This window comes from Leptonychotes weddellii, chromosome 3, assembly GCF_054177405.1.
Source record: "Leptonychotes weddellii isolate Sample4059 chromosome 3, ASM5417740v2, whole genome shotgun sequence".
In the NCBI taxonomy this organism is placed as follows: Eukaryota; Metazoa; Chordata; class Mammalia; order Carnivora; family Phocidae; genus Leptonychotes; species Leptonychotes weddellii.
Genome location: NC_138371.1, coordinates 71,722,747 through 71,744,918, shown reverse-complemented (window position 1 = coordinate 71,744,918; position 22,172 = coordinate 71,722,747). Strand labels below are relative to the sequence as shown.

Genomic DNA, 22,172 nt, shown 5'->3' with positions numbered 1-22,172 from the left:
AATGAGTATACATAGTTTAAAGTACTTATCATTTTTAAAAAGATATTCACTTTTGTAATTTCCAAGTCATGAGTTTTTTTCATGCATACAAGCTGTTTAAAGTGGTACAGATACAGAGAGCACAACAAAATTCCATGCATGATTATTTGATGATCATATTAGGACAAAGGAACAAGTTCAGGCAAACAAGATGTTCTTATGGAGACCTCATCCCCCTCATTTCACGTGTTGATTTGGTGTCAAACTAAAGTGATAAAATGAGTTTCTAATATAAAATATTGATTAAAAACTTTTTTATGCGGGAACAATGGCATTAAAAAAAAAATTATCACTGGGTTTTTTGGTTTTGTTTTTTTTTTGCTGCTTCAAATGTACCTTCCAGCACGTGATGCAAAAGTGGTGGCATGAACTTCAATTGACCTTGTAGAAGGACAATGTCACCAGCAACATTGCCAACAGTGTGTATGAGGACAGATATGCTGGAAATAACCTAGCAAATTAGCATCAAACTCAAGAGGGGCCATAAATATGTACAATATTCAAGGAGCTGCACCGTGACTCTCATCTCTCCCAAATGGTACACTTGTAGTGATCATTGAACAACAGATATTAGATGAAAACATTATTCAGATATCTTAGATGCCACTGAATCTACTTAATATCCTCAATCCCTAAGGAATCCATTTCTTTGGGGCAAATATTAAAAAAAATTGAAATCAATGTTATACCAGTTTGGAAATAAAGTCTCAGTTACTCTACTAGATAAGTAACTCTACTCAGTTACTCTTACTAGGAGATACTAGATGACGTATGGATGATGGCTGTTGCACGGTCACACATGGCCACAGGCAGAGGTCATTTATAAGGAATGAATATGTATGCAGCTTTATCACATGAAACCAGTCTGGGCAGGGAGCAGGGGAAGGAAATCAAGGAAAGCATAAAAGTGAATGCCCTCAAACCTTCTCAATCTCTTCACATAGAATCAGACATTACCTGGCTCCACATGTGTGTGTTGTAGAGGGCAGTCAACATATCTGGACGCAGAATTTCATTACATCCTTGTTTCAGAAGCATCTTGGCACTAGATTTATATTTTCTCTGTTCATGCAAAGAGCAGTGAAGCACAGAAGAGACTTAGGAAGACAGAAGAGAACACGGCTCTATATCCCAATCACTTCTGAGTGAAGAGATGTAGGCACACACACTTTATGTACTCAAATATACATGTGGGTGAAGACACTAAATACATTATAGTGCAAAGCAGAATGACTGCAATACTTGCAGTTGAGCATCCATAATCCTTGTGAATGGGGAATCATAGAGCTAGTCCACCAACACTGCCTTACAGGAAAGAAGACATCATTGGAGTAGAAAAATACACTAAGGAGTTCCGTCTTCTTTCCTTCCATTAATTTGTGTCTTTGTTTTCACTTTTGTGACTCAATTTGCAGTTCACAGTTAGATCCTCCAGAAGAATCAAAGGGTGGGAGGAGCAACTTTTCTTTTTATCTTCACCACAGCACATGTGAGGACACAGAGCATGGACTGGCACACTCAAAGAGCTCATGGGCTCTTTGGGTGGCTAGACAGATACTTTGAAACAGAACATCCCAATATCATAGGCAGAACCTATGACATCCTTGCAGCAGACGGAACAATATCTCATGAGAAATATGGAGCACAGTCCTGCCTGGGCTGTCCAGCCAGCCCCATCACAGTACCTGACTGATCTGGTCGCCTGCGATCTTAGCCAGCAGATGTCTAGGCTCATCGACTACCAGGTGATATTTATCTTTCCGCTGCTCATAATCAGCTCTGTATTTTTTCTGCTCAAACATCATATCAAATTATAGCAAGAGTACAACTTCAAGGCTACACAGAAATGTCCCAAGATAAACACCCCAGAGAGCCAGAAATAGGTCATTTCTAAAGGTGGGCTTCCAAAGCATCCAGAATAGTAATAACATGGAGGTAAAGAGAGTCAACTGAAGATCACCTGGAGAAGGCTAGGGCTTGGGATAGATCTGACTGATGACACCAAAATTGGACTACCTTGTGCTTAAACATCTTCCATCTTTAAATACGATGCCATTAGCAATGTTAGATTTTATGGCATTGTAAATAAGGTACTGATAAGCTACAGGTTTACTGTCTAAGGCTGTGAGAATCAAAAAGTATATTCATGGGCAAATTCTACCAGTCTTCTCATGGTAGTAAATTTGATTAAAAAAGAGACCCTGATAATCCTTTCCAAATTATAAAAACAGTAACAAAATTTATCAAGACTGTCTTCCTAGGAAGCTTCTGACTGTAATTCTTCAGTCATCCTGCATGGAAATCTACTGAAAATGAACTAAATCAAATTTAAAAATAACAAAACAAAAACAAAAAAAAATCATATATTGAAAAAAACATACCATTGGCCACATTTTCATTTTTAGATACATTTTACTAATTTTCTAACATTGTTTTTTGATTTACATAAATCCATGGAAAATCCAAAGATGGGAAATTAAATATAAAACCATCCAAATGTAAGTTAATTCACAGCTTGCTCATTTCGGCCATTTTAAGCTGAATTTAAATTATTGCAACAGCAGTTCCAGGAAAGACTGGGTAGACTATAAAGGAATATTTTGGGTGCAAATGGATACTTCTCTGCACCAATGTATGAGTAACAGTGGCAATACATCTGAATGCATGAATCACAACTATCCCCTTAGGGGTGGCTCTTTCAACCACCGCCATTTCTGTGCCCTGGTAAGGGATGCCAAATTAACCTTGAGCTTCTGGGTCTCCCAATCCTACACAATATCGTGTTTAAGGGAGTTCAGCTGATAGTCAACAAAATCCTTGATCTCCTTACTCTTGTCACCCAAAAGGCTGTGCTGCCCTATGCTTGTGCAAACAGAGGCAATGATGGTGGTGGGGCCCTCACACCACTCTGGACAGTCCCTTCACTTCGTTATTCACTGGACAGTCTCTTCACTCTGCTTTTGGGAGAGCCCATCAGATGGTGACCTTATAAGAGTCTTTCCAAATCTTTATCTTGAATCAACATTTAAATTGACCTTCCTGTCATTTTATGTATTGGGTTTTAATCAAATAACTCTATAGACTTCTTAAGGGAACTGAATAGGCTTAACTGGATCAAGTCATACGTACCTCATTCATCAACTGAGTTGCGTACTTGAAATGCTTATTGATTGGACAATCTGCAACATACTTGAAATCTGACTTCGTCCTTTCAAATACCTCTTTATACTTATACTAGAGAAAAGAGAACACGGTTACTTGATAGCAGGCTGTGATTACCTTAAGAATGAGACATGTCATTTATCCTTTCACACAATTGAGCTAATTTATTCATGGAAGTTAACAAGTAATTATTGAACACTTTGCCTCCTAAGGCAATGAAGTGTATACCCACATGGATACCTGAAAACTAGCCCCACAACACATACTTTATTGAACAGATATCAACTCGATCTATCTTCCATATTAGGCGAAAACACAAATCAGTTCCTTCTTTGTTTCTATATATTAAGGGTTATTATTTTATTTTATTTTATGTGAACTTGAAGGCATTTTTAACCCATTACTTTGAAATAATTTTCCAATAATTAGATAATCATAATATTTTAATGCAGAGGTGAGCTCACATCTAAACCACCAGCTGTTTTGAAATGACCCCATGAACTAAGAATGTTTTTTAACAATTTTAGGGGAGTGTAAAAAGACTATGTGACAGAATGAATGTGGTCCACAAAGTCTAAAATATTTACTATCTGGCACTTTTCAGAAAAATTTGTTGACTCCTATTTTGGAACTCAAAGGAAGCTAACCCAACTACTTTATTTTGAAAATAGGAAAACGAGGCCATAAAAACAAAGTTATTTACCACACATCAAGTTTGTGGATTAATCCCACTTTGTATTTGCTACCATATCAACTCTAACAAAGTTAGTCACCCAGAGACATAGTAATAGGAAGGAAATTCGGGAAGAACCATGAGGAGTTATACTAAAATGACTTTTCATCAAATTCAAATAAATGATATAAATCAATGATGACTATAGTCAGTGAGGTCAATACTAAGAAACTTTCTAAGTAGAGTGAACCATTCAGTATGTACTCCAACTACAGGGACTAGAAGCAAGGATAGAGAGAGACATATGAAAAGCTATTTCTTCAGTACTGATTCTCTCTGTGGGCACTGGAATATGTTAAATGCAGGTGGTTCTTATCCTTGAGTAGACATACCTTGCTGTAGAGAGTCTTGTTCTTTTCAGCCAGAGTGAAGTCAGGGGTATCATAGGCATAGCAACCAATGCCCTTAAGCGAGGTCAAATCTTCTTTATATTTTACCTGGGAGAAGAATATCATCAAAGAATTTTAAGAACCTATCTTCAAATAGTAGTAGGCTAGGATCAATACAAGTAGAACAAATAGAAGCTCTGACTGCTGAAGTATAAAGAATACTAAAGTATTAAAACAATTATTTAAGTTTCCAGTAATACTGATTTCTGCTCATTTTATGGTGTATTGTTTTATTATATATGGAAATTTTAATTTTTAATACTAATTAAAGCAATTCAAATTTAACAGGCATATTTTCCTAGAAAGCATATGAGCTCAGCAGCTATATTTTCATATAGAGAGAGAGCTGAAATTTCTAAAATGAGCATTGTTATGTGTCTTCATTGCTTCATGAAGTTGTCTCTTCAAATGATCAAAACAAGTCTATTTCCTAGATGAAGTATATTACTTCCAGTCCTGTAATATGATATCATACATTTAGAAGAAAAATTAAGTTTATAAATTTGAATATATCTTTCTCTTTCTCAAGTTAAAGCTCAGTTATGTAGCAGTGAGTTTTAGGATTTAAACATCCATACAGAAGATCTAAAATCTGACTGTTTCATCAGTTTTTATGCAGTGTTTGATTTCATAAGTCACATGGGAATATGAATTCATATGTAAAAACAGAAAGTTTCGAGACTCACATCACTGACTGCATCAGTAACTGCCCGATGGTGGAAATGCTCTGGGCGATCAGGAATGGACAACCAGATTCCCAACTGACTCATGTAGTTCTCCTTGTATTTCACCTGTGGTAAAAACACAAAGACAGTTATAAGTCTTACCCAACTTTAATGTAAAAAAGTCTACATTTCTCTAGAGAGTTTTAAGAAAGGGAAAATACTTAAAAAAAAAAAAAAAAAGATGGTAGGTTATTAAGCCCCACAAAGTAGAAATATCCAGGGACATACTTTACTAATGTCATCTGTGACTTTACGATGATAAACAATGTCCAGAGCATCTTTCACAGTGTGGTATTTTCCTTTGGTCTTTTGAAATGTTTCTTTGTAACGTAGCTAGAAAGAGAAAAAGCACATAGATTGTGAAAAACCACCAAGTTAAATGATTGAGTTCTTTTAAGCTCGAACTCTCTTGAGTCTTCTCTCTTAGGTTTTCCCATGAATAAATTTATGAGAGATTAAAAAGCTCATTTTCACATCCAGGAAGAGAATGACACTGGGAGAAAACTAATGAAATCTGAATAGAGTTTAATTAATAATGATGCATCAATATGGATTCACTCATTGTGACAAATGTACCGTGGTAATGTACGGCACTAACAATAGGGGGAAAAGGATGTAGGGTGTATGGGAACTCTCTGTCCTAGCTTTGTAACTTTTCTGTAAATCTAAAACTACTTAAAATAAGAAGTTTGTTTAGAAGACTAAAAATATCCTAGGGGATAGATTTTGAGGGTAGTATACAACTTTCTCAGCTTGTATTTTAAGCAAAATGGTCTGGCCCTGGACCCCGAGAGTGTAGAATCAGTGCCTGGTATGTTGGTACGCCGTAGCGCTGAGCAGCACTCATGGGCATTTTACATTTAGTGAAGAGCATGCCAACTACCTTGACTGTTTCAGGAGATGCTGGCTCTCTGTGCTCAGCCCACTTAGAGCAGACCATTGGATCTCTATACACCAGGTGTGGGTCCTATGATATCTCATAGGATCAGGGGACAAGGTCCTCATCCAAGTAGCAGACTCCTTTCAGCTCCAAATGAAAATTGCTGACAAACTTATGGAACTAAGATACTGTTTCATTTCTGTTTAGAGATCACCGTAATGACTTTATGATGCCCTGAAATCCTAGAGCAATATTCTTAAATTGAGGGGTCATGGGGTTGCTGCAGCTTTGGGCTGAGTTTAAGTCCCGGTATGCCCAGTCCTCCAGGGATTCTGGTTCTGGTAATGGGTGCAATGCACCTGCAGGTGGGCTCTGAGAAATGAACCCGGTAAGAACTGGTTATCTACCCTGAGTCAATTTCCTATCTTTATTAACAGGTAATCTCATTACCACTAAAAGCCAGTTGTGTCCCTGATCAAGTGGTATGGGAAATGAAAGACTGTCCCTCCTAATTCTAACAAATGTGTCATTCTCATGATTGAGATGGTCAAGAGAAGAAAGGGAAAAAACATTTTCTGCATGTTAACTAAGAGCCCAGCACCGTGCCAGGAATGTTATATATATTATCTCATTTTGTCTAACTTCATTATCACAATTCTTATCCTTATTCTACATACCAGAAAACAGAGTCTTAGAGAAATTAAAGAAATTATATAGAGTCATATAGCAGGCAAGTGACAGCAACGGGATTTGGAACCATGTTTGGCTGACTCCAAGACCATGATTTTATGGGTAAGTGACAATTAGTTGTCAAGTATCCCTAGCAAATGCTGCCAAAGAATTATAAGAAAGGGTCATAGTTTTGTGAAGAACAACAACGAGGAAAACCACAGGCGTTTAGCATCCGCCAGCGTTGTTCTTAGTTACTGTGCCTGATACCGTTTGTGCCGTCTGTTGTTTCAGGGTTTTGTGCCCATGATCCACGTTGTGGACCAGGGCTTTGAACTATAGAGCACTGTACTATCTTCTGTGTCTTAGTTACCACAACCTCAGCTGTCGCATCACAACAGAAGAAAGAAGAAAAGGATGCATACATCACTGGCATTCCAGTAAGCCTTCTTGGCTCTGAGGAGGATTGGCGTGTCCAGAACGGGGGTGTACTTGTCCTTCATTTTTTCATATTGAATCTTGTACTTTTTCTAAGAAATAAAGATAGGAAAAAAGAGACAAACTTAAGTTCAAATGTTTCCATCCTTCCGAATTCACAACCACGTCACAGATCCAGCCTAGGGACATGATGTATCAGGCTTGATAAGAGAATAGCTTTACCTTTTGTGTTTGGATGCTGCTGAGCATAATTACAGAAATGAGCTCTCTGATCAGAGGCAGCAAGGGAAGGTTTTAAGATTTTTTTTTTCAAGATTTTATTTATATATTTGACAGAGAGAGACACAGCGAGAGAGGGAACACAAGCAGGGGGAGTGGGAGAGGGAGAAACAGGCTTCCTGCCGAGCAGGGATCCTGACGTGGGGCTCGATCCCAGGACCCTGGAATCATGACCTGAGCCGAAGGCAGACACCTAACGACTGAGCCACCCAGGTGCTCCTAAGGAAAGATCTTATTTATTTATTTGACAGAGAGAGACACAGCGAGAGAGGGAACATAAGCAGGGGGAGTGGGAGAGGGAGGAGCAGGCTTCCCGCAGAGCAGGGAGCCCGACATCAGGCTCGATCCCAGGACCCTGGGATCATGACCCGAGCCGAAGGCAGACGCTTAACAACTGAGCCACCCAGGCACCCCAGAAAGATTTTTTTTTTTTAAATAATTTATATATTCCAAGGGAGAGAGAATGTGAGCAGGAAGGGGCAGAGGGAGAGGGACAGAGAGAATCGTAAGCACATTCCCCGCAGGGTATGGAGCCTGATGCGCGCCTCGATCCCACGACCCTGAGATCATGACCTGAGCTGAAATCAAGAGCTGGCCACTTAACCAACTGAGACACTCAGGCACCCCAAGATTTTTTTCTTTAACCCAGTGCACCTTGGTGCCAAATTCCCAACTTACCTCACTGACCAGGTCCTTTACGTCTTTAGCGTGCTTCAAGGCTTTGGTCTGGCTTCCAGCGTGATGATGGGGTCTCTCTTTGGTGGCAAGTTCAACATACAGATACTAAATGATTAGAAAATAGGGATCAGATGTTATAGAGATAAAACATTTATTATTTAGTATTCAGTCATTTTCATTCATGTCTAACCCTTCAGTGGGAGGATGGTGTCTACTTGTTGTTGTCCTGGTTTTTCATTTATCATATGTATTTCTGCTCATTTGTTTCTGTGTTCCACATTTGGAAACATGCATACATACACTAGTTACCTAATACCCTTACTGTTGAGTATGGCCCGATCTAAAACCAGGTGATAAAGAATGCTGATGGAAGAATGAGAGGATTCTGACAAAGCCCTCGACACATTCCCTCCCCCCCCATTTTTGTCTAAATGCATAAAATGTGGTTTCATTTGTCATGAACAATAGATAAGTCCTACAGAATGAATCAAGCAGTTTGGTCCACAGACCATTCATCCAATGACGAAAATTGTACACACGACTTAGAAAAATAGACATGATATTGCTTGTTTATGTACCACATAACCACAGTTATGATGGCCCCAAAGAAAACGGCTAGAGGTTAAGGGCCATGAGGCTGCATCAAGGACAACCAAGTGTGAGTCTGTTACGGAGCCGGAGTGGGCAGCCACACACTACCAGCCCCCGTGACACCAGCGCTGCGGGTTTAGGAGTCTCTGTTTATGAATCTCACCTGACTCTGAAGCTTCTGCCCTCGCTTGGCTCTTAAAAGATCAGGAGTATCAGGAACTGAGGTGAAGATTGACTTCTGCTTTTTGCCTGCAGCTCTGTAAACCAGCTGGACATAAAACAGTCATTACCATTATTTCCGCTTCATCGACACATTATGTTCTCTGCTGAGAGGTGCCTTTAGTGCTTACTCCATAAAGAAACTGGGGCCTGTCCCGCTGCAACAGGCTCCGTTTCCACCCAATAAACCAATACTTTATTTACCTCCCTAGCTCTCTCTTTCCTTTTCCCTTGTAACAAAATAAGAGACATTCTGTAGCCTGCCCAAGATTCCAGCCCCCTACTGCGTTCTCGGTCCTATTCTCACCTGTCCCTTTCCAGAGGCTTTCCCTACCCTCGCCCTCTACATCTTCAGCCTTCCCATTTCTCCAGCCTTCTCCCTGCATCTGCAAACAAAGTCTAGTCCCTTCCGTCACTAAGCCTTTTCCAATCTCTACCAATGACCTTGTTTCTACCTTTCACAGCCAAGCAGTCTATGTATTTCTTCTTTTTCTCTCTTTTGATTAATTTCTCAAGGCAACAGTTGGGCTCCCACCCAACCACACCAATAAAGTCACTCTCATGAAGACTACCAAAAACTTTACAACTGCCAAATACAAGAATGGTTCTCTGTAGCAACTGAAACCGCTTAGCATTTTCATTCCTGAAAACATTCTTCTCTGCCTCCCATTCTGGCACTCTCCCCTAAGTGGCTTATCTTTCTAGGCACTCCTCAGCTTCCTTCTATGGTTCTGCCCTTCCCCAAAGGCTGCCACTGGCTGGAGTCAGAGTTGACTTCTTTCACCTTATACATTCTCCTTGGGTAACCTCATCTGTTTGTAGGACTCAATCATCTATTTGAGATTGAGGACTTCAATAGTCTAAGTCTGATCCACCTTCTTCTTTCTCAGAGACGCTGCCCTAGTTCGACCTCTTGTAGAATTTCTTCTCTACACATCCTCAAAAGGCTCCTAAAACACCTTCCTAGGTCCTGCATTGGACCACTCCGCATGGCCCTTTCATCTTTCACAAGTCTGAGAAGGAGATTTTCTTAAAGCTCAGATCTAATCATATCTTAATGCTCAGAAGTAATTCTTCAATGACTTTTCATCAAGTCTAATATTAAGACAGCACCCCAGAATCTTCATGAGCTGGCTTTTATCCTATGTTTCTAGTCTCATTTCCCAACATTCTCCCACACTCCTTTTGTAATATTTGAAACTATTTCCAATTTTAAGAACTCATCATGGCCATTTTCATATACTGCCCTTTCTGCTTAGAATGTTCTTCCTCCTCTTATCTGCCTGGAAAGTTCATAGAGACCACACTGTCTTGTTTATTCCTATAGGATATCATTCATCATATTGATGTTTGTTTCTCCTCACAGATTATGGGCCCATGGAATGCAGGGGCTCAGCTCTATCATTCTTTTATCATCTTGTATTTAGATAAAAGACCTGAAAAGCAGTAGTCCTCTGATAAATGTTGAGGGAGCTTAATATAATGAAGCAAACTAGGAAGTACAAATGGATAGCAAATAAATTCTAATCATAGATATAAATACCAGTTGAACAGATAAAATATAGGAAATAGTATGTATATACATATGTAGGCAACTGTCACAACTGTAAGCATGTCTATTTCTTTAACTACAAATTATATACAAGCATGAGTTGAAACAAAATGTAGCTCATCTACTTGGGGTTGTTTTTTGTATTACTTCTGAAAGAAAAGAGATAAACTAAATAAAAATTTACTATTTCTTCCAGGCTAAATTTCAAATAAAGCAAGTCAACAAACTCATAGAATCTTACGGTTAAAAGGACCCTGAATCATCTACTCCAATTCTCTAGCCCAGGAAATTGGGGTATTGAACATGTGAATTATACAAGGTCACACAGCAAACTGGAAGCAAATCTGGAACTAAAACCCAACTCTCCCATGACATTTCTATAATTTTCTTTGTATCATATTTCCCCCATACTTAGGTATGCATTGTTGATGCTTCTTCATTTTTTTTTAAATTTAAATCTTAGTTGACATGGAGTGCAATATAGGTTTCTGGAGTAGAAGCCAGTGATTCATCACTTACGTAAAACACCCAGCACTCATCACATCAAGTGCCCTCTTTACTACCCATCACCCATCTAGCCCATCCCCCCCACACCTCCCTGTTTATCCTTCCTGGGACAACACCCCTGCTTGCTAGTACTATGAGGTATAAAAGTCAAGAATCTACACAACTCAAAGACAATTCAAAAGTCAAGAACTCTACTTTCCTTTTGCCATCAAACTTTTTACTAAAACAGTGTTTTCCAAACTTTCCTGATCTGTAAAAACCCCAAGTCCTTATTAAAACAGATTTAGAGGTTCTACCAAAGACCTTCTGAATCCAGAAGAGTAATTTCGATCAGTATTTTTTAAAATTCAATTTATTTAAGCTAAATTTCTCCCACCCACTACTTCCCATCTATGGCAACCACCATATATATGTATTTTAGATTCCATGTATAAGAAAGGTCATATGATATTTATCTTTCTCTGACTTATTTCATTTAGCATAATGCCCTTGAGGTCCATTCAAGTTGTCACAAATGGCAAGATTTCATCCATTCTGATATTTGTGGCTGCCACCTCCAGGACGCCTCTTGGTCACTTGGCTCTGAAGGTCAGGGGAGCTTGTGTTCCTGGTGCCGTGCGACTGTTATAACAAAGGTCACCCAGAAAGGAGCTCACAGCCTTGTCTGGGAGTCTGATTTTTGCAACTGCAGCCAGGAGACACCTCTACATCATCTAGCTCTGGTGGCTGATAGGGCTTACACTTGTGGGTCCCACAGGACTGTAACCAATGAAGAAAGAGTTCTTAAATAGCTACCACCCCCAGGGCACAGCAAGAGACAACAGACCCAGGAGCTTAGTCTTTCTGGAAAGGAGGCTCATTAGCTCATCATCATGACTGCAGCTTGAGGGGTAGGCTTCTAATTAAAGATGCATCTTGGGGCTGACCAAAATCCTTTCCAGAGAACTTAGAGGGCATCTACTATCTTCATTCTTACCCTCTGCTATGCTTTGGAGTGCTAATATCTCCTGGGGGGAAGCTTTTTACACATGTGGTCCCTGATTTTTGCAGCTGGCAACTTGGGGATACCCCTTGATTGCCTGGCGCTGGAAGCCTGGGGGGGCTTGTATTTCTGGGTCCCCAGGACTATGGAAATTGGAAAGACAGTTCTTGGTAAGCTACCACCCCAAGGGCACTGCACAGACAGCAGACTGGAGCATACTCCCAGTCTTTCTATGAAGGAGGCCTCTTTGCTTGTCCTGGATCTTTGGCATGAGGGATAGGCTTTAGGTATAACACATATTTAGTGGCCTATAGAGCTGCTAACAAGGAACAAAGGTTGTAGATGCTATGTTTGGTGCTCTACCTTTGCCTTGCTCCAGCTTGCTGGTTTCACCCAGAAAAGAACTTATACACTGGTCTGGAGTCCTGATTTCTATGACTACCAGCCAGGGGACACCTCCAGATTGCCAGGCTCTGGTGGCCAGCAGGGTTTATGTTTGCAGTTTCTTAGGATTATAGGTATTTGCATACATTTAAAAGCTGATGCCTGAGGGTTTGGCTTCCAGTCAGCCTATATCTAGGTGCTGAGACCCTCCCCTTTGGGACACTGCATGGTCTTGGCACATCCTCAACTACTGAGCACTAATAAAAATAGAATGGGCTACTTGCACAAGCGTAAAGGTTTGAGAGACGACCAAGAGATGAGACAGGGTTCAACAACAAGTTTCACTTCCTACATGAGGCCATTCCTTCAAGACTGGGAAGGGTGGTTGTTCCACTTATTGTATAGAAATGAACACAGAGAGTCAAGCAAAATGAAGAAACAGGAATATGTTCCAAATGAAAGAACAAGATAAAACTCAGAAAAAAACCTTAATAAAATGGAGTTCATTTACTTGATAAAGAGTTTAAGTTAACAGTCATAAAGATGCTCACCAAACTGCAAAGAAGAATGAACACAGTGAGAATGTCACACACAGTGAGAAATATAAGAAAGTATCAAATGGAAGTCACTGAATAATACAGTAACTGAACTGAAAAATACACTCGAGGGGTTCAATAGCAGACTAGCTAAAGCAGAAGAAAGGATCAGTCAACTTGAAGACAAGGCAGTGGAGCTCACCTAACCAGAGCAGCAAAAAGAGAAAAGAATAAAAAAGAAGTGAAAATAGCCTTAGGGACTTGTGGGACAGCATCAGATAGACTAACATTTGTGTCACAGTGCTTCCAGAAGGAAAAGAGAGAAAGGAACAGAAATCTTATTTGAAAGAATAATGGCTGAAATATTAATTTCCCTCAGTTGGGGAAGAAAACAGACATCCAGATCCAGGAAGCCCAGAAAGTTCCAAATTAGAGGAACCCAGAGAAACCCACATCAAGACACATAATAATTAAAATGTCAAAAGTTAAAGAAGAAACTATTAAAAGCAGCAAGAGAAAAACAACTTGTTACATACATTGGAATGCTGCCCCCCCCCCCAATAAGAGTATCAGCAGATTTTTCAACTGCAGACCAGAGGGAGTGGCAAAATATATTCCAAGTGCTGAAAGAAAAAACTTTTTTTTTTTTTAAAGATTTTATTTATTTATTTGACAGAGACAGTGAGAGAGGGAACACAAGAAGGCAGAGTAGGAGAGGGAGAAGCAGGCTCCCCGCCGAACAGAGAGCCCGATGCGGGGTTCGATCCCAGATCCCGGGATCACGACCTGAGCTGAAGGCAGACGCTCAACGACTGAGCCACCCAGGCGCCCCAAGAAAAAACTTCTGACCAAGAATATTCTACTTGGCAAATTATCATTCAGAAGTGAAGGAGAGAGAGAGTTTTCTAGACAAGCAAAAGCTAAAGGAGTTCATCATCATTAAAGCAGCCTTACAAGAGATGTTAATGAGATTTTTTTAAGCTAAAAAGAAAGGGTGCTAATTAGTGATAATAATACATATGAAAAATAAATCTCACTGGAAAGGTAAATATACAGTAAAGGTAGTGAATTAATCACCAGTATGAAGGTTAAAAGACAAAAGAAGTAAAAATCACTATGACACACAAGACAAAAAACGTGTAAAATGTGACATTAAAAACATAAAACATGGCAGGGGGAGTAATGTTGAGCTTTACAATGGGATCAAACTTAAGTTGTTATCAACTTAAAATAGACTGTTATAAATACAAGTTGTTACAAGTTGTTTCATGGTAACCATAAAGCAAAAACTGACAGGAAATACACAAAAGATGAAAAGAAAGAAATATAAGCATACCACTAAAAGAAATCATCAAACCACAGAGGAAGAGAGCAAAAGAAAGGAAGAGAGAGGGACTATAATAACAGCCAGAAAACAATTAATAAAATGGCAATAAACACATACATATTAATAATCAATCTAAATGTAAATGGACTAAATTCTCCAATCAAAAGACACAGAGTGGCTGAATGGATTAAAAAAACAAACCTACGGGGCACGTGGGTGGCACAGTTGGTTAAATGTCTGACTCTTGGTTTCAGTTCAGGTCATGATCTTGGGGTGGTGGTATCAAGCCCTGTCAGGCTTTGTGCTTGGCATGGAGTCTGAGCTTCTCCTTCTCCCTCTGCCCCTCCCACTCATGCTTGCTCTAAAATAGGTGAATAAATCTTAAAAAAATAAAATAAAAAAACAAGACCTATCTATATACTGCTTACAAGAGACTCATGTTATATATAAGGACACACAGAGACTGAAAGTGAAAGGATAAAAAAAGATATTCCATGCAAATGGAAACCAAAAGAAAGGTGGAGTAGCTATACTTATATGAGATAAAACAGACTAATAAGAGACAAAGATGGGCATTACATAATGATAAAGAGGCCAATCTAACAAAAAGATATAATATTTGTAACTATGCACCCAACATAAGAGCATTTAAATATATTAAGCAAATATAAGCAGACCTAAACAGAGAATAGCAATACAACAATAGTCGGGGGCTTTAATACCCCACTTACACCAATGTATAGATTATCCAAACAGGAAATCAATATGGAAACATTGGCCTTAAACGATAGAGTAGACCAGATATTTACAGAACATCCATCCAAAAGCAACAGAATACATATTCTTTTCAAGTGCATAGAACATTTTCCAAGATAGATTGCATGTTAGGCCATAAAACAAGAGGATTGAAATCATATCATGCATATTTTCAAACCACAATGGGATGAAACTAGAAATTAATTACATGAAGAAAATTGGGAAATTCACAAATATGTGGATACTGAACAACAATGGGTCAAAGAAGAAATCAAAAGAGAAATTAAAAAAATCTTGAGACAAATGGCAATGTAACATACTAAAACTTATGGGATACAGTTCTAAGGGGAAAGTTCATAACAATGCCTACCTCAAGAAACAAAAAAAGTCTCAAATAAACCACCTAACTTTACACCTCAAGGAACTTAGTGGAAAGAAGGAAAAAAATATCAGGGAAGAAATAAGTAAAATACAAACTAAAAATATAAAAGGTCGATGAAAGAGCTGGTCCTTTGAAAAGATAAACAAAATTGACAAACCTTTAGCTAGACTCACCAAGAAAAAAAGAGAATTCAAAATCAGGAATAAAAGAGATGTTATAACTGACACCACAGAAATACAAAGTATCAAGGAGACTACTATAAACAATTATGTGCTAAGCAAATTGGACAATCTGGAAGAAACAGATAAATTCCTGGAAGCATACAACATGCCAACCCTGAATCATGATGAAACAGAAAATCTGAACAGACCAATTACTAGTAAGGAGATTGAATCAATAATTAAAAACCTCCTAACAAATAAAAGGTCAGAAGACTTCACTGGTGAATTCTACCAAACATTCAAAGAATTAATGCCAATCTTCCTCAAAATCTTTCAAAAAAATAGAAGAAGTGGATCAATATTTTATCAAGCTCACATCATTCTACCAGTGAGGCAAGTGTGGGAGAAAATGAATTACTGGAGAGCAGCTATTCTTCTTCCTCAATGTTGATGCATAAGACACACAGAATCCCAATAGGAATTGGGAAAAGGAGAAACTAAAGTTTTAGATAATTCTGAATCCAAACAGCCAAGAGAAATAGAGGTATTTTAGAGATACCGATAAGCATGTTAAATTGCCATTTGATGTTTTATTATGTGGCAGCTGGAGGACAGATGAGATACTTAAAGCCGTGGTTTCCAGCACTGGCTGATGTTAGAATTATTATGGAGCAGCTAAAAGCATGCAGATGCCCAGACACAGAGAATCAGAAAGTCTGGTGGGAGGTTGGGGAGTCGGAGTCCACTCATGGGTAGTCTAGAAATACTTCCCAGGTGATTCTGATATACAGCCAGTGTGGAGAAGCACAACTTTGCTGAGACAAAAGAACATAAGCATTCCTGGCTAAGGGCTAGTGTCGGCTGAAGCAATATACGTAAGCTTTCAGCAAAGCAAAGGGGCTCAATGGAGCATTTGTAAAAGCTAAAGAATTAATCATCCTCTGCCTCTAGCTCACTAGGAGTTTAGGAAGCTGCACATCCCCCAGTGAGGGCAATATTTGGTTTGCCAGGACATCTCTAAGTCTAAGAGCGTAAGTGATTCTTAATTAGCAGCCATCAGAACCACTGAAAATGGGGAGTCAATGAAGTGGCCTGACAGCCAATGCGTGGCTTAGCTCGGTGAAGCCTGATGAGGCCATAAGACAAAATGGAAGTTGAATGAGAACGGCCAACTCACCTATAATAAGAAAGACCATTTACGTTTGTGGAATGCCCTTACCTGTACAAAGCACATTGAGTCACTGGCAAACATGGCCATTTATTACAGCCAAGGCACTACGGGATACACATTTAAACAAGATGGGGTCGAAAGGAACCAAGAGTGTAGGTGAGAGCATGAGATCTATGCACAATTAGCTGTGATAAATCAAAAGCCTCAGAGCCAACTGAAAATAAAACAAAGTAGTCTAGGTTTTGTTGAGTGGGCAGCAGAGCAGGGAGCCATTAAAGACTTTTCCAATGGCACTGCCATGATTAGGGTTTCTGATAGCAGGGACTGAAGAGGGAGTTTTGAAGTAAATTCGGTTTTGTAGTCAAGTATCAATATCCTCATCTTATCAAAAGGGAACAAAATAAGTAAACTGAGGCAAAATGAGGTAAACTGACTTGCTTAGATATGGAAGCCACTCCGTAATTAAAGGCAGAGGGGATTTTTTTGCTCAATGCAGTCACCAGAGGAACAAGTCACTTTATAGTGACAGGTTCAGCATCCTTACCTCGCTCAGATGTGTCTTCAGTTCCTGCACTTTTCTGTATTCTGGAGTGTCAAGCACCACTTTGTACTTGTCGCGCATCTTTCTTGCCTTATCAGTGTACAGGTAGTTAGACTTAAAAACACAATGGAAGTAGAAGTTAATTGATCATTTAAGCAGTTGCATGCCATGGTCACACACTAACTTTCACGTGCTGGCATTTGAGACTTGAGCAGGGCTTTCATGTACCCTGGATGTCTTCCCATCCCAACAAAGATGACCGTCATTTCACTGAGTTCATCACCTTTCAAAGAGGCATGGATCACCTTAAGTGGGTCACAACTGGTTCAAGTTGGTTAGTGGTAAATTTCCCCTTAAAAGTAGGGGCAGGCGAAGATTCTTTCTGTCCAGCACCTTGCGGCTGGTGACGGGATGTATGGGAGCTGTGCGGGCGTAGCTACGTGTCGTGAAGGTGTGCACTCACCCAGAGTGTGCGCAGGTGCCGGGAGCGGACCATGTCGGGAGTGTCATACAGGAAGCAGCCCACTCCCCTGAGGACCTGCAAGTCCTCTTTGTATTTAATCTGTGTGGCAGAAACAGAAATATAGCTGGCCATGAGTAAATATAAACCAGGAACAAATAAGAGCAGTGACACTTTGATACTGAAATACTTTTCTTTTTGGTTGAACACACCCACCCTCTATTCTTAGTTTGCTTGCATCCAAATGAATCAGAGGTTTTAAAATTTAATCTCCAATCTGGACCTGAGGAGAACACTGCTCTTTGTTATTATTGTATTGATGGGAGAAAAGCTTAGATTGAATGGAATGGTCTTTTAGGATAAAGAAACATTTAAGGAGAAAAAAAAAAATGGCAGGAGGAAGTTGTTAAAGGGGCTGGGAGTGGGGATGAGCAGGAGGAGGATAATGAGCAGGACCCAGGACAGAGGCCGTGTAGAGTGCAGAGCTGCTAATGATTCAGTTTTGAATGCAGAATAGTGGCCAGCAAATCTTATATTCCCAAGTGGTCCTCTTACTACTATTTCCATAGTTGGAGAAATGTGGGGTCCTGCTTCCACACAATTTCCCCTCCAAGTTATATACTCAGTTTAGAAGTACTCAGCGCAGAAGACTGTTCGAAGACCCTGGTTGGCTTAAATGCAGACAGCCTCTTGGTAAGCCCTTCAGAAAGACCCCTATGAGATGCTTACGTCACTGGTGATGTCTCCCACGTGGCGGCAATGGATCACCTGGGGTGTGTATGGCATTGAGATCATGTGGCCTTGCATCTTGAAGAAGTCTGATTTGTATATCAACTAAAAAAATGCCCAGAAACACACACATCAGAGACCAAATGGTTGACATTCCTCCCTGGGTTCCACAGCCTGCCCTCTCTCCTAAGAAAATACCCACCTCGCTGACAGCCTCTTGTGTCTTCTTGACTTGGCGGATTTCAGGTGTGTCAGGAGTTGTGTGAATTTTATCTTTCAGTTTGTGGTACAGTTGTCGATACAATCTCTACATTGGAAGAAAAACCATTCCAGGTATTTAGTGTAGAAAGAAGAGGGCGTCTGTTGACTAATCAAAAATCAAATATTCCACATAAAGAGCCATAAGAGGGGCAATTAAGGTTAAAGAAAGTGGCTGAGATTAGGAAAAAAGAGAAAATGGTACTTATTTTATTTAGGTGAAGAATTTTGAGCACAAAGACTTTCCACATTCTATCAGATGATTGGATCGGATCAGATATACAAACCAATCATTTATATAGAAAACTAGGGTCATGAGTCAGACTAAAATGCAAATTTATTAAAGATTTTTTAAATACAAATGTCAAAAAGGGAATTAATTTCATTATAATCTATGAATTAGGTCTCTACAATGGCATTACCAAATATAGAAAAACGTTGCCAATCGATACAAGTATCAAAATGGTAACTAAAAGGACCCTCTTACTCCTTGCTGATGTATAAATTTATAACTAAGATACAGTAGACTCTTAATGCATTTCAAACAAAGCCATGGTCTTTTTAATTTTTTTTATTTAAATTCAACTAATTAACATATAATGTATTATTGGTTTCAGAGGTAGAGTTCAGTGATTCATCAATCTTATATAATACCCAGTGTTCATTAAATCACGTGCCCTCCCTAATGCCCATTACCCAGTTACCCCATCCGCCAACCCCCCTCCCCTCCAGCAACCCTGTTTGTTTCCTATGATTAAGAGTCTCTTACGGTTTGTCTCCCTGTATGATTTTGTCTTGTTTTATTTTTTCCTCTCTTCCCCTATGATCCTCTGTTTTGCTTCTTAAATTTCACATATGATCATATTGTCTTTATCTGATTGACTTATTTCAAAGCCATGGTCTTTTGAAACTCAATATTTCCCCCACAGAATCAACATTCACAGTACCTCACTGGTAACATCGTTGACCCTCCGGACATGGACAAATGGAACGTCTTTGGGGCCAAGTGTGTATCCATTTGCCTTGATGTGCTCATAAACTTCTTTGTATTTGAACTGGAAGACCAAATCAGAATAAGTTCACTGATGGATAAGCAGAGAGTAGCTTTACATTTCTCAAATAGAAAGGAGCTGTTGCTTTCATTCGAAAATCACTCTCCAGGATTAAGTATAAGGAAAAGTCACTGACAAAATTTCAATAATAATCTAAACCTTGAAAATTATTTTCTTGGCTAATAAAGCCAGGTCCAGAAAGGAAAAAATTCAGTGTTGCCTAGATAAATCTGTTTGTAGGCAGGTATGAAAAAATACAAGAAAAAACCTATATTTTTAGTCTCAGTAGAGCTAGGAAATTAGGAAATGCAAAGAAGAAACGAGAGACTACTTTTGAGACTGATGAATGGCTTTATAGACTGATTTAAAAAAATGGCACGTGAGATGATTAAACCTGCAACTCTCTGCTTTGGAAACCATATTTTTGGGCCCCTGGTCTTGGCCCCTGCCTGGCCAGCAGTTAGGCAAGAAGTCCTTTCTTTTCCAAAGGAATACAGAGTGATGTTGTATCTTAAAGATAATACTATGGCCACACATCAGCAGTGCGTGTATGAAACTCCATTTCTGGTATATGGCTTGGAATAGTTCAGGACGCATCAGTGCTAACGCCAACAGAAGTAGAGGCACCATGACAGCCATGAACCGTGAGCCAAGGTTCATGCAGATGCAATCCCACAAAAGTCCTATGCTAACCCACTGGCCTACAAAGGCACACTGCCAAACTGCAAACCCACGGCACCCCCAGGAAACAGTTTCCCCTTCTGTAGTCCCGTCATTATATCACATTGAACCTTCAGGGTGTGACTAGGGCATCAGAGAGGCTATTAATGAATATTAGTGCCCCCCCCACTTCAGACCCCATCTTAGGAGGAGACCACTCACATAACTGCTCATGTATCGGGTGTCTTTGGCATGTTTGAAGTGAGGGGTGTCTCCTGGAAGCCTATATCCAGTAGGCAGAGAGCGCCGGCCAGCTCCTCGGTACAGGCCCTGCCGGAATGAGGAACAGTGGGTAAATCACATCTACGTCAAATAACTGATCTAAGCTAAACCAGTCACATGCAGCCCACGTTAGGTTTTCAATTAGATACTTCATGTTCTTATGTTCACTAAACTGATTTCAGGAAGAAATTAAGTAAGTTCTAAGAGTCAGGCAATGAATTAGATTACTCTTAACCTATTGTTTTCGAAAAAGAGAGCGATGAGTGAAGGGGCTCATAGGAAATAATTCTTCTATGTTTTTAACATATGCCCAATTAGCTGCATGGTATCTAGCAAGAAAATGGGAAAAATAGAGAAAACAGGTAGTCAGGGCCACTTCTGCCATTAACTCCACCCCTGATGATATTCATGTCATCACCAATCCCTAAGAGAGTCATAATTATAAGACACATCTTTGGAATCCCATCCTCCCCATAAACACAGTGTCTTGATGTCACGCTGGGAAGAGGTCAGGATACTCCTATCCCTGGCACAAGGGGGGAAAGGAGTTTCTGACTGTGACCTTCAATAGTCTGTCTAGGGGCACCTGGGTGGCTCAGTCAGTTGGCCGTCTGCCTTCAACTCAGGTCATGATCCCAGGGTCCTGGGATCGAGCCCCACATCGGGCTCCCTGCTCAACAGGAAGCCTGCTTCTCCCTCTCCCACTCCCCCTGCTTGTGTTCCCTCTCTCACTGTGTCTCCCTCTGTCAAATAAATAAATAAAATCTTTAAATAGTCTGTCTTTTGGGGGAGTTCCAGGAGTAGGAATAGTATTTGAAATATTAAAAACCAAATTAAAACCAAATTATTTTTAGCATTCAATACAGGAGACTAACATTAAAGGTTGAGACCAAAGTAGAATGACCAGGTAACACAGAATAGGAATATGAAATATGTGAGTGGAATCCAGTTTCATTCTCTTCTGAATTCCAACAGTAATTTCTAGCTCTCTCTCTTATTATTAGTAGTCTTTTGTGATTATATGCCTTGTCTTTGTCATCTTGGTTTTTAAGTTTTTTGAGGCAGAAGACAGTAGGGTGGTTTCCTTCATTGTATCGTGTAAACACTGCTCTAAAAATGCCCATTGCTTGCTTGGTATAATGATCCTGCGAGCCAAGAGAGAAGACAGACTATGTACGGTTTGGGTTCTTTGTTTTTTTAACTCATGTGAACGGAATAGCATTTACAATTGACAAGGTCAGGCTGAGATAATGCGCAGGCCAAGGTGCTCTCCCCAGAAGCCATTGGCCTGGCCCTTGTAGGCTGCCTCTTGGAGTTCTGCTGGGCACTGTGTTGGGTTCGCACTGCTCACCTCACTCTGGAGCTTGTATGCATGAAGGGCCCGCTCCAGGTCCACAGTTGTCCTCGTTGGAGCCACTTTGCCTCTGACACTGTGGACGTAGTCATGGTGGTAAACAGCCTGCGTGCAGAGAGGAGTCGGTTGGTTTCGATTGCAGCAGCATTGTTGGAAAGCAGCAAAGTAAATGGAAACCCAAGCCTCGCTTTAAAAAAAAAAAAAAAAGTAGCCTGCTTCCCTTTGCCCAGAGAACTCACAATAGGTTTTAACACCCTAACTCACCTGCAGGATTTA

At 39.9% G+C, this 22,172-nt stretch overlaps 1 protein-coding gene across 1 annotated transcript in view; it reads right to left on the bottom strand.

Moving 5' to 3' along the window:
* The window catches only part of NEB (nebulin), a 198,037-nt gene that overhangs the window by 39,737 nt on the left and 136,128 nt on the right, over window positions 1–22,172 (bottom strand). The window contains exons 108-122 of the mRNA XM_081815483.1: window positions 21,894–22,079; window positions 20,483–20,590; window positions 19,496–19,603; window positions 18,493–18,597; window positions 18,291–18,395; window positions 17,565–17,663; window positions 17,105–17,215; window positions 8,747–8,851; window positions 7,993–8,097; window positions 7,023–7,127; window positions 5,277–5,381; window positions 5,010–5,114; window positions 4,267–4,371; window positions 3,169–3,273; window positions 1,725–1,829 (exon numbers count right to left, since the gene is read on the bottom strand). Of these exons, the coding sequence (XP_081671609.1) occupies window positions 1,725–1,829; window positions 3,169–3,273; window positions 4,267–4,371; window positions 5,010–5,114; window positions 5,277–5,381; window positions 7,023–7,127; window positions 7,993–8,097; window positions 8,747–8,851; window positions 17,105–17,215; window positions 17,565–17,663; window positions 18,291–18,395; window positions 18,493–18,597; window positions 19,496–19,603; window positions 20,483–20,590; window positions 21,894–22,079 (1,662 nt within the window). The remainder of the gene's footprint in view (window positions 1–1,724; window positions 1,830–3,168; window positions 3,274–4,266; window positions 4,372–5,009; window positions 5,115–5,276; window positions 5,382–7,022; window positions 7,128–7,992; window positions 8,098–8,746; window positions 8,852–17,104; window positions 17,216–17,564; window positions 17,664–18,290; window positions 18,396–18,492; window positions 18,598–19,495; window positions 19,604–20,482; window positions 20,591–21,893; window positions 22,080–22,172) is intronic.